The sequence below is a fragment of the Pyxicephalus adspersus genome, chromosome 2 (assembly GCF_032062135.1).
Source record: "Pyxicephalus adspersus chromosome 2, UCB_Pads_2.0, whole genome shotgun sequence".
Lineage (NCBI taxonomy): Eukaryota > Metazoa > Chordata > Amphibia > Anura > Pyxicephalidae > Pyxicephalus > Pyxicephalus adspersus.
Genome location: NC_092859.1, coordinates 97163260 through 97175948, shown reverse-complemented (window position 1 = coordinate 97175948; position 12689 = coordinate 97163260). Strand labels below are relative to the sequence as shown.

The following is a 12689-nucleotide window of genomic DNA, read 5'->3' as shown; positions in this document are numbered from 1 at the left end:
TAATGTGTGTAATAATTCTCTATAATATGAGTTTCACTTTTAGAATGTATTATTACAACTGTTATGCGTCTTCCCTTTGCTGGGCAATCTGGAATTCTTTTTACAATGTGATGCAGTTTTAAACAAAAGCCCAGTTTGGGTAGCAACAAGTATTCTGCCTGAAGGTGTTTTGCATTTTTTTGTGTTGGTTGTCACTATGTCATCCCATTTAGTTATGGAATGTGTGTGTCCCAACAAAACCACATTTGACTTTTTTTGCAGCATTTAAACTAGTTTTTTATGTTGTTCACTGCTGATGCCGATCAACACACCTTAGGCAGTTGTAGCTTCTACAAATATGCTAGTAATTTTCTTGTTGTGATATGGCCTTTACTTAGGACAGTGCACAAAATGTGCCTAATTTTGGTTTATTATACGAAGATTATGAAATTGATACTTTTACTTTAATTTTACTTCATAAATTTAATTTTTGTGTTTTGTTTTATCTTCTCTCTTTAGGCACATTGGACATGTAGGCTGGGATCCAAACACTGGATTTGATGTAAGTGTAAATAGTAATCCCAATGCAAATGTTTATATTTTATTGTTTAAAATATATAGAGGTAGTCCCCGGTAAAGGACATCCTACATAAAGAGGACTCCTAGATACCAGGGGGGAGGGGCGGTTTGCTTGACTTGCAGAAGAAATCTTTTGTTAAACACTTTAGAAGTTGTGGGTGATCTTAGAGACCAAGCTCTTTCTGCAGCCTCTTGTAAATCTTTAATGACCAAGACAAACTCTGCAGTTGTTTCTTTTTGCAAATCAAAGCACAGCTTACTCCAGAAGTTAGTGAATGTCTAGGCTCCATAAAAATTTTTTTTTTGCTTTCTTTGTGATTAACTCACAGTGAGGATTTTATACAGTAACTGACATTATGCTGCTAATATTATGCTGAGACAAACATCTGTCCTAATTGCTTTTTAAAAAAAAATGTACCTGTTCTGACTTACAGACAAATTCAGCTTAAGAAAAAACCTACAGTCCCTATCTTGTATGTAACCTGGGAGACTCCCTATTTAATATACAGCGCTGCGTATTATGTTGGCGCTATATAAATTCTGTTTATTAATAATAATAATAATAATAATAATAATAATAATACCTGTAATTGAAATGTTAAGCTGTTGAAGTGTATATGTATATGCTGTTTTACTGTGTTTGGGTGCCATCTTGTGGTCAACAGTTGAACTTTCAACATTGTTAACCTCCTTTTTAGGCTCGTCTCACACTTGACCTACAGTAGAGATCAGTTTGCTTCCTCTGTTGTTCCTTGCAGTTCTTTTTCAAGCACATCTTGGTGTCATCATGTTGTTGTTTCATGTAACAACCCAGTCAAATATACAATCAAATATGTTGTTTTTACCATTCTTTTATTTAGGTAAACAATTTGGATCCAGAACTGAAAAAACTTTTTGACTTGTGTGGTATTTCTGAAGCGCAACTTAAGGATAAGGAAACCTCCAAGGTTATTTATGACTTCATTGAAAAAACAGGAGGTGTGGAAGCTGTAAAAAATGAATTGCGCAGGCAGGGTAAGTTTCATCCGGGACACATTTTCTTATACAATAATTTGCTTATTATAGGTGACCATGAGCATTAACCAGGTTACCTGGACACAAGGAGATACAAATTCCCTCACTTTATCTTTGTCGGTTATAGAATCAGGTAGCACTTTATTTTTAACTTGCACTGATTGCCCTTCAATGTATTTTGGCAAAAAACAACGAAACACATATGTCAATATGACTAGAGTTCCATTTTAGGAACGTGGCTGTGTATTCATTATTTAAACTGTGGGGACTGTCAGCTTAAACAAGTGACCTCTGTTCTCCCTGAGAACTGGTAATGCCTATAACCTTTACCTCCAGTATGGTTTTTGTTTCATTTTTTCTTCCCTACTTTAGCACTATTTACATAATTTATATTTTGTATGAGGATTACTGGAATATAGCAGTGGCTGCTGACGCCACTATCAACAGTTACTCCATGGCCAGTGTCACGTAGGGCCCCTTGACATCACAACGTGCTAACCTGTGCATATTGCATTATTGTGCACACTTCAATACTTATCTTCCTTTAAGATTTTGTTTTTTTGTGTGTTCTCTACACAACCAGAAGGTGTATACACTGCAGTTATAGATTTTTTTCACTTTAGAACTATTTGATTTAATTTTTGAATTTTTTTCTTTTTAAGTTTTCAGTATAAATGTAGAACAATGCATAAATTACTCACATTTGTTCTATAGGTCCTCCACGTTGGATTGGTATGTATAGGACTTTGCATAAAGTGTGAGGAAGTTAAATGCATGGTGTGTGCTGTGTGTTTTTTTTTTTTTTTTTTCACTAAATGCATTTAGGCAACAAAACCAGTTCGGTAAATCCACAAACAAAGCATTGGGTTCGTTCCTGACCGACCAAATATATAATGGAGATTCCAACAGCAACAATTCTTATAGGCCAAATTGCTTGCAACATTTTCCATCCCATTATAATGCAAGCAGGCATGTGAGTGACAGTGTGGAATTAGAGATGTGCAGCATTGTTACCACACCATTACTGGAAGCTGCATTAGGTGGACTTTACTGACAGAATATAATAGAGAAATTAAGCGCTATTTAAGTAGTTCTACTTTGTACTTTCAGTTACTAGCAAGCCATCACTCTTGTGGAGTGTGTGTTTATAAGACCTAGGTATTAGCCAGGTGTGAATATATATTTACAGGGTGCTCAATATGAATGCCTTGCCTTTGGTACACTGGTTTAATAAAGTAGATATTACACAGAATTAAATTGGTCTTTGCTGGTAAATTCTGATTATATTTGAGGATGCACCAAGCTTAATTAAACCAGTAATCCCTCAAGTCACCGATTCAAACTATTTAGTGGTAACGTAATCGGAGTTTCAAACATTTAGCAAATAAATGTCAATTATAGGATGGTTAAATGGGGTTTCTCACTTTCCAACTTGTGAATATCCTTGAAAAAATTCACTATAAATAGCAATTCAATGAATTTCTGAAAGATTGGGTGCTGCAAAGAGAAGGGAACTACTGTGTTGCCAAATCATGCAGATCTTCCTAAAGTGCACCTGTAGTCTGTAAATCAATGATTTGTTTGATGTAGGCAAAGAATACATGAAATGTCCCTTTTTACTTTAATTATATATGGTTTAGGTACTTTAGGTATTTTAATTGTCTAAACTCCCCCACTTTCGTATGGCAATTAGTAAAAAAAAGCCTTTGTTTTTCTGTAGTAATGTTCAGAGGTGCTTATTGGCAATTGAGCATTCTAAAATTTATCTTTACACAGGTCTAATAATCTCCTGGTGCATATTAGCGTAACAAACACTCATTTTGGAATCATGTGAGGGTAGAATAAGCCTTAGATATTTTTAGTCAAGTCATTGGAATAAAATAAAATGATTCACACCAAATTAGTAACCTCAATGCAGGAACCAAAATGAGTGTACATGAAGTGCCCATGAAATTGTCTCAGCCTCATTTAGAGCCTGATTATAGGTTGCTGATTGGGCTTGGTCAAATCTGCAGTGTGTGTATGTATGTATGTATATATATGTATGTATATATATATATATATATATATAATTTTAAATACTAGAATACTTTGCTATAAGTTCACTTAAAAACTTTGGGCTGTGCATTGGTTAGGTTTACTGTCTAAGCAGTTCCCCACATTTTTAATCAACTTCAGATTACAGTCAAAATCTTGGATCTGTGATGATAGTTTGACAGGAGAGATATTCGAGGTGTGAGGTTTTTTTTCATGCATGTGTACAGCTTTATATGGCCTTTTTCTCTTGTAGAAGAGCCTCTCTTCAAGGAGGCCTTATGTGGGAGTAATATTCAAGCATAGGACGTGCCAGATATAATTGCATGCCTTTGTTCTTTTGGAAGAACTCTGTACCTGTAGGAATTTCTGGAATGCTATATGAATAGTTCATAAAATGATCTCCCCTTCATAATCTTTCCCCTTCAAGCCATAATAATGCAGATATCCTTACATAACAAATGTTTATTAACAAGTGACTGAAAAAGTATATGAAACTTTATATGCAATAACTTATGGAGGCTCTTATCTGTTGACGTACTCAGGCAAACATATTGAGTAACTACAGATACCCCGCACAGATATTTTGAAATGCTTTTTGCCCTAAAACTTCTGCAAATCATGTATTGGGAGGTCATGCTTGAATAGTCTACTTCATAACACAACATTGCCTTTTAGTGGGATATTAGGTCAGTCCTTTGACTAGGCCTTTCCTCTGTATTATTTACTTTGGATCTCTTGAAACCTTATTGTAGAACAATTGTACCTATACCAAGTAAAAGCTAGAATTTTTGATTGGGATAGCTAACTGCAACTAGGATATCCAATAACACATAGGTTCACATACTTTTTCCTAAGTGGCAATGTCTTTGAATCCTAGAAAATTCATTCAACTGTAATGGGGAAAGGTATACTAAATTGTTTTGTTTTTGTTTTTCATTTTAGCTCCACCACCACCACCGCCTTCAAGGGGCGGTCCTCCACCTCCTCCACAACACAGCTCAGGACCTCCACCACCCCCTCCCCCAGCAAGGGGTGGCATTGGCAAACCACCACCACCTCCTTCCAGAGCTCCAACTGCTGCACCCCCACCACCTCCACCTATTCGGCCAGGGGTAACAGGACCACCACCACCTCCACCTAATAGAGTGCATCCTCCATCACTTCCAGGTCACTCTTCCTCTGCACCTGCTAGTCCTCCACCCCCTCCTCCTCCACCAATGCAAGGATTTGGGGCACCTGCCCCACCCCCTCCTCCACCCCCACCAGGTCCCCCGCCTCCTCCTGGTCCTCCACCTCCACCTGGATCTGCTGCAGACAGTGACCCCCATATTGTACCTCCTACTGGCAACAAAGCAGCCCTACTAGATCAAATTAGAGGAGGAACACAGCTAAAGAAAGTAGACAATAAAGATAATCGACCAGTGTCTTCCTCTGGACGAGACGCTCTGCTAGACCAAATACGACAGGGTATTGTGTTAAAGCCTGTAAGTATGAATAATTCCCTTTTCTAGCAATACGTGAGGATTGTAGGGGTAGATTTTCTGAAGTACTGACTTTTTAAAGGTGTATATATAGTAGGTTTAATTTTATTAGGATTGTATCTGTTTGCATCCACTGGCTAGAGAATTTTAGCAAATTCTCATGTATGCATGCCAGTAGTTAGTCCTGATCACATGCAGGTGTGTAACAGTTTAAATTGATCACTTGGCAGCAGTAACTGCACATCTGAACTTTGCCTACTCTTTTTTGCTTGTTGCCATTTGTTTTCATACAAATGATGTTTACTTCTATGTATAATTTATGTTCTGTGGTTTTTTACAAGCAGAACCTGTCCATTGTAATATTTGATAATTTCCTGATAACATTTTTCAGAGGCAAGAGGAAACTGATGCTGCAGCAGCACCTTCAACTCCCACAGCCCCCACCGGAATAGTGGGTGCTCTGATGGAAGTTATGCAGAAAAGGAGTAAGGCCATTCATTCTTCAGGTACTGAGGTTTTTTCTTAATTTCTATACTACAGTTATAAAAAACAGAACTTATTGGCAGCATTCTTTTTCCTCTGTGACCTGTGGGCTAGAAAGTAAAATGCACAGTAATATTTTATTAGGATTGTATTGGCATTACAGACTGGGAAACTGGCTCCTCCTCTTGCACATAAGCTGTGTGTATGCTATTATCTAGATCTTCCAGACATTTCTTTCCCTACTTTATTGTAAGCAACCTCATTATTATTCCCTTAGTTTATATTTTTCATCCAACCAACAAATTAATCTTGGTAAACCCTTTCTTTTCTTCATAAGCCAATAGTGCAGCATAGGTTAGGAATATGTTATCAGTTCACTAGGTTTTTTACAGGTATATATTTTTTTAGATTATATTTAAAAACACACAACTAATAAAGCCTCTCTTTGGGCACCTTCCTACCCAACCTGCACATTTTTGTTTGTTTTTCTTACCTTGTAAATAAAGAGATCTTTACCTAAATCTGGTGTCCAGGTCACCTGCCAGCATCGATTACAGGTCCGGGGTATGAATAATAGGACTCAGTTGACTTTGACACATGTTGACTATGTTATAACCTTTGCTTTTTTCTTGTCTGGAAAGGAAATTGTCATGCTGCTTATGTCTATTAATGTTCTTTTATTTTCCCTAATAGACACTGACGAGGATGAGGATGATGATGAAGAATTTGAGGACGATGATGAATGGGAGGATTGATCTACGCATTATATAAATATATATAATATATATTTTTTTTAAGGTGAATGAATACTAAACACTACTTTCTGTCTATGAATTCTGTAAAATTATCATGTAAATGGTCTACCAATTTGCTGTATATTTTTGTTGCCTTTTTGCTTTTTTTAATATTCTGTGCAATACCTCATTGGAAATGCAAAAGTTTGTCAACACTGCACACACCTTCCTCCCTCTGTGTGCAACACTCACGTGACGATGACATTATTGAATACGTACCATCCAACTGACAAGCTCTAGGGGAGATAAGTGAGGCAGTGACAGAAAACCTTTAATGCAATTGTTATAATTAAAAAAAAAAATACTATTTTCTTACCCTGATTTTTCTGTATCTAAATTTCTTAAGGAAATCTAGTATAGCACTACATTCTTTGTTAAGTAATGCTGATCTTTGCTAATTCAGCCCCATCATTTTTCAAATGCAAACCTAAATGTATGTTAATTATGTATGTCTTCTTTTTTTTTTTTTTTTTTTTTTCTTTTTGTTTTGCACAATTTGTACACTACAAAAAAATCAGTTTATATTCTTGCAGCCACTACAGATGATGAATCTACTATAGTGTAACGGTCAGGAAGAAGCAAGCAATAGCATTTGCTGTTTTTCAGCAATATTACTACATTAGATGTTTTTATTCCAACTTTATATCAATAAAATCCATGCAGTTATTATGAATGTGATATCAGGGGTCAGGAGGCATGACTTACACATCGATGCTATGTAACTCTAATGTACAAGACAACTCATCATTGCAAAAAATCAAACACTACTGCAGGGTTAGTAAACTGCCCAAGATGACACTCTAGAAACACCAGGCATTGTGATGTAGCCTGTTTTGCACTTTTATTGTATTCACTTTAACAGAACTGCTTGGTGCTTGCTTCTCTAATGTTGGGTTAAGTTCTTGAATTGTATCGCATTGCAGAAGCTCCAAAACACATTCAGTGCCGTTTTCTTGTGCTGCGTTCTTCTGTATCAAATAGCAAACACTAAAACAAATCATCATACAGGCAAATCTATCTTGAATGGCAAATGAATATTAGTCTATATGGTAAAATAAACACTAATATGTTATTAACCTGCCTATTGCAATATTCTGTTATCTAATGTTTAGCTCTGGAGAAGAGAATGGAATGAATGACAAATAAAGAACAAAGTTCACACAAATTGCATACATAACTGATATCTTACTTCTTAGCCCTTCCATGGTCTTTGTGTGGGGAATTATGGCAAAGATGGACACAGTGTAGGTTTTGGATCCAATTGGCAGACGGGTGGTAGTCGGGAAACATGGGCTTTCATTGACCATATACAAGGCTGATAGGTAGCAGTAAACTATAAATGTTTTAGGCTTCATGGCTTGTGATAATTTCCAGCCATACAGTAGGAGCAGGCTTATGTATTTAAGCCCATTCAGAACCGGACGTCTTTTCTAGCCTAAGTTAGACAAAAACTTTTCTATTGCTTTGCTTGTTAGTTCAGCTGTTATTGTAAATGTTACTGGCTGTTTATGACTTATATGAGGTTATACGTACAGGCTGGCCCTGTGTAATTTTATATTCTTGAAATCCTACTAAATAATGGACTCTTTAATCATTCTATTAAAGTGATAATATGAACTTTATAGTGTACCTTTTGGTCCCTATTGAGCGGTGTGTTTTATTATTTGAAAATAAATGTGAAACGATGCAAGCTGTGGATACAGCTTTGTTCTTTAAGAATATTTTTATTGCTTCAGACACAACCAAACTCAAGATGGCTTGAGCAGGCTTCTACTCTTAGTAAATTTGACTGTTGCCTATATAGAGTTTATTATAAAAGCTTTACAACACAGTTCAAAAACGTGAAAATGTGCAGGCACGGTGGTGCTTTAGACTTATGCAGTAGCTTATGCGATATATATTTACACCAGTAGTAAGGCCCTTGAGGTGGTATGACTATATCAACATTCATTTTTCCTAAATGCAGTATTTGTAAAATATATTGCCCAGTTTTAGGGTATCTATAAGAAAGAATAAGATATTGGGTTGACCTGTTTATTCTACACTCCCTAACCACCATCCCACTTACCACACTGCCAGAAGGAGCTGTCGTCCTGACCAATTAAGCAGTAAGTAAATGTATGTTCTATTAGTCATGTGAAACAATAAATGGTCCCCACTGCAGTCCCCACTGCAAGCCTGTATGACAGATAACACATAAAATACAACTAAGTAAAAAGAACAGGGCCTTGTCGCCCTGGAACAAATCTTCTAAATTCACATCAAGTTTTTTGTTCAAAGTTGGAGTTATTTTCAATGTCAAAGCTTATATCAGGTTTTAGTAGTCAGGTTTATATAGATTAAAAGATAAGTAAATTCAAGTAAAACAATGATGTATATATTGCAGGCATCAATTGAGCCTGTTTTTTTTTACTAAGACATTTTCAGCAACTACAGAAAATACTTGTGTGCTATAAGAAAATAAATATTCTGTAAAATATTAATCTCTTCATATTTTGGAGATACATAAAGAGAGACATGCTTGAAGTCTTGCTTGGGTGACAACCCTGGCTCTCCATAAATACAACAGCATCATTAAAATGAGTTTGTTTTGGACATTACCTTTGGAGGTATGACATCAGGATTCACAGGAAGTGCTGCAGAATAGAGCAATGACATAAGTGCTTCTGCAGTATTCAGGAGCACTGACCACATAAGGATAACCCCTTGCACTATGTGACTGGACTGAAGATGGGTGGCAAATTTGAGAGCATTGATCATTGAGCAGTACAACTGTTTCTTGATAAAACAAAGAAAATGGTCTATGAAAAAGTAGTATTTAGAGGATTTATTGAAGGTAAAGGCACAAAGTACAAGTAACAACATATGGAAAATTTCACACAAAACTTGTGTGCTGCTCCATGTAGAGTGAATGTGAAAATCTTATTCTTTGTATGCACTGGCTCCTCAGGTCTTGCAAGGTTTAAATACCTCAAAGATCCAAACACTAGTGTGCTCATGTGAAATAGAAACAACTGTACAAAACAGACTGGTAAATAACTTCAACTTAGGGTATTATAGAATTTTTTAAAACTAGGCATTCTACCACCAATCATTTTCATTTTTAGTTTAAGTACGTTTTAGGACAATGTCACGTTGGTGATTTCGACACTGGCGCATGGAAATATATCGCTAGTGCAGAATCCCCAGTGTGTCATGGCCTTTGTTTTATTAGTGATGGAATGGAAAGTCACCTCTTTATTCTGTCTTTTTCAACCTTGGGGATCACACAATTGACAACTGAAATTTCAGCTCTTACAGTTGCAATAATGGTAAAAAGTTGCTCCTACAGCATTATTTATATAGACCTGATCCAGACTGCAAATGGGTATGAACCACTGTGCCTGGTTTCAGTGCCTTGAAACTATTCTAATGTTTGCTAGTACTTATCCAGGATTACTTTGATGACTCAAAGAATTTCATCGGTAACATTTAATGGAGCAAGTTTCACTTACCAGCTATGGAGAGCTGCTTTTCAAGAGGTAAAAGATGTGTTTGAAAACAATTTTTATCTTATCTCTGTTGAATTCTTGGGATACTGCACCATGGTATTGTTTCTAAATAAAAACTGTGGAGATAAACCTGTAAACTATGTATATTCTCACAAGCACCATGATGGCAGCAATCTCAACTGGAAAGTGACTGATGTTTTTATTAGAAAAATCACAATAGCATGTACGATTACTGATGTAGCTGGTGTTCTTTACTAGACTATTACTAGTCTCCAAAAGAAATAAAACATAAGGTTGTTGTAACTTCTTAAAACCTGTTAACTGGAGCTTGTCTTTTTACAGCTCATTGAAAATTGTATGTTTGTCTTGGATTAACCTGCCAACACTGCCTTGCAATCTTATTGCAAATGTTAACCTATTCCACAAAGTGAATCTTTACTGTAAATGGCACATTTGTGTATGGGCTTTCAAAACACATATAGGGACTTTCACCCTAGGGAATGTCCCCCAACCAGGAAATGAGAGGAGCTGTTTCTCACATCCCTCAGCATATAATGCACACATGAACAGGAAGTAATATTGGCAGAAAATGAAGGAAAGCAGGAGGGAGGCGAGAGCTCCCTAAGCCATTTTTGGTAAGAACATACAGAGATGTGTACAGTGAAAGGAAGTGTAATCTGAGACACTCTTGCTCCCAGACCAAGCAACAACTTCATCTTGACCAGTGTAAAAGCATGCGTCAGCCCTTATTACTGACCGAAGTCCCTGAATTAAAGTTTGGGTGCCTAAGTTAAGGTGCATAAGTATAATTTTTTTTGCCTAAGTTAGGGTGCATAAGTATAATTGTGCTTTTAAGTATTCTTTTTACCTGGCGTATGCTTTCCTATTGACCACATATTCAAAATAAAATAGCCATCTTTATATGTTTGGATATAAGGCAACCACTTATTCAACTTTATACGATCACTGTAAAGTTTACATGATTGTTTTCTGTCCTTTGAGGCCTCCAGGTCCTGCAGAAACTGTATAGAAGTTTGTCAATGCTTTGCAGTGTTGATCACATGTGAAAACACACAGGAAAGAAAAGCATAGAAAGGATTGCATCATCTTGCACATCTTTCACCAAACTTGAGTTGGTTAAAGTCCATTTTCTTTTACTTTGCAAAAATGTCCTTGTAGTGATTCTGTTATCCTGCCTGGATCACAATATTGAATGCCCAGCTGCCTTTCTAAGGGGCATATTTACAATTTTAATGTCCAATGTAGTGCATTAACACGTGAGTATTAATGCATTTTATGTCATGGCCAATGTCTATTGTATTCCAATGCAATGAAAAGGTTAAAAAAGGTGACATTTTTTGAGACGATCTATTGCAATCCTTTACATTTTACCACCAATTGCCACATTCCAAACATATGATTAGGGCCTATGTTTCTGACCTACAAATAATATGTAGCCAATGCTTTTGACTAATTGAGTCAGCATAACAGGCAAATATCATTTCAGGACAGCGGTGAAACCACACATACATTGCTGAACCACATAGCTGTGGACAGTTAAACTGGCATTCTGTAATAAACTTACAATGTAATATTGTCAAATCACAGCATACATGCTGTTCAATTCAGTAATGAGCTATGTCCAAATAATGTGGTATTGGGAGAAATAGTTGGCAGCTTCATTGTTTCAGCATAAAATTAACTTCTCTATGTATAGCTTCTGAGTGTTGCTCTGTCTGAGATTAGGAGGTAGCTGCAGACATACCTCTGGAAAATACAGAATATCTTGTTACCTTGGAAGATTTCCAGGGTACAAAGGATCAGTCTTAAAACGCTTGTAAAGCCTCACATACTGCTGCTGTGCCTTGTGCACTTTTAATTTGGCAGCAACATGTTAGTGGGATATAAGGAGAATTTTAGTATAGAGGCCCTCATTTATCAGATATGAAATAGGTACTGATTGAGTTGCCCTGAAACTCTTGATTATGATTAAAAATGTTACATTTTTTTTATTGTTTACAAAAAAAGAAAATGTGCTTATTAAGGGCAATACAGTTTCTTAAAATGATGTTCATTAACTTATGTACCAAAGTGAGGAAAGTAAGGATTTGTAAGAATTGCAGTATTGGTAAAAAGGGGAAATCAATAAAAAACGTGATAAAACCATGATTACAATAAAACCAACTTCCTGATATTGTGTAGGTCCTCGTTGTGCCACCAAAACATCTCTGACCCTGTAAGGCATTGGCTTCACATGACCCCTGACGGTATCCTGTGGTATCTGGCATCAAGATGTTAGCAGCAGATCCTTCAAGTCAACTGCTTCATTCTGGTTAAGTGATTTAGAACTTATTAAAGAAAGAGGTTCAGAACACGAATCAGAAAATCTGTATTTTTTTAGAACCACGTCTGATATGGGAGTTTCATAATATATAAAAATTTTCATTTTAACATTTTCAGGAATTTGTGCAACACTAGCTCTATAATGGTACTAGACCAGACAGACTAACCTACCCACCGCAGCCATCAGTATAGGAGCCAATGACCCCGTTGTCCGTTCACTAGTTGTCCTTCCTTTACTAATACCTTACTAATCTACATGTTGACACGGTTAAAAAAGTTATTTTAAGGGCTCACCCATGCTAAAAAGAGTGGGAAAGGCAGTACTAACCACTACCAGAGACTCTATAGGACTTGCCATTTCGCAGATGCCCTAACCCAGTTGCCTTGCTATCACAATTTTGGGCAAACTTTACCTTCAAAAACTGACTTGCTGCTTTCTGTGCTCCACAATATGTCCCAATCCTGGTCAGTTGGTATTGTAAAGAAAT

The 12689-nt window shown here is 36.5% G+C and overlaps 1 protein-coding gene across 2 annotated transcripts in view; it reads left to right on the top strand.

Moving 5' to 3' along the window:
* WASL (WASP like actin nucleation promoting factor) overlaps nucleotides 1–7996 on the top strand; it is a 30490-nt gene extending 22494 nt beyond the window's left edge. Inside the window, exons 7-12 of one of the 2 annotated variants that reach the window (XM_072401582.1) lie at nucleotides 499–541; nucleotides 1419–1572; nucleotides 2287–2304; nucleotides 4552–5093; nucleotides 5482–5596; nucleotides 6267–7996. In XM_072401582.1, the coding sequence (XP_072257683.1) occupies nucleotides 499–541; nucleotides 1419–1572; nucleotides 2287–2304; nucleotides 4552–5093; nucleotides 5482–5596; nucleotides 6267–6328 (934 nt within the window). In that variant the 3' untranslated portion in view covers nucleotides 6329–7996. The remainder of the gene's footprint in view (nucleotides 1–498; nucleotides 542–1418; nucleotides 1573–2286; nucleotides 2305–4551; nucleotides 5094–5481; nucleotides 5597–6266) is intronic. The other variant, XM_072401583.1, reaches the window with a different exon arrangement.
* The last annotated feature ends 4693 nt before the right edge of the window (nucleotides 7997–12689 follow it).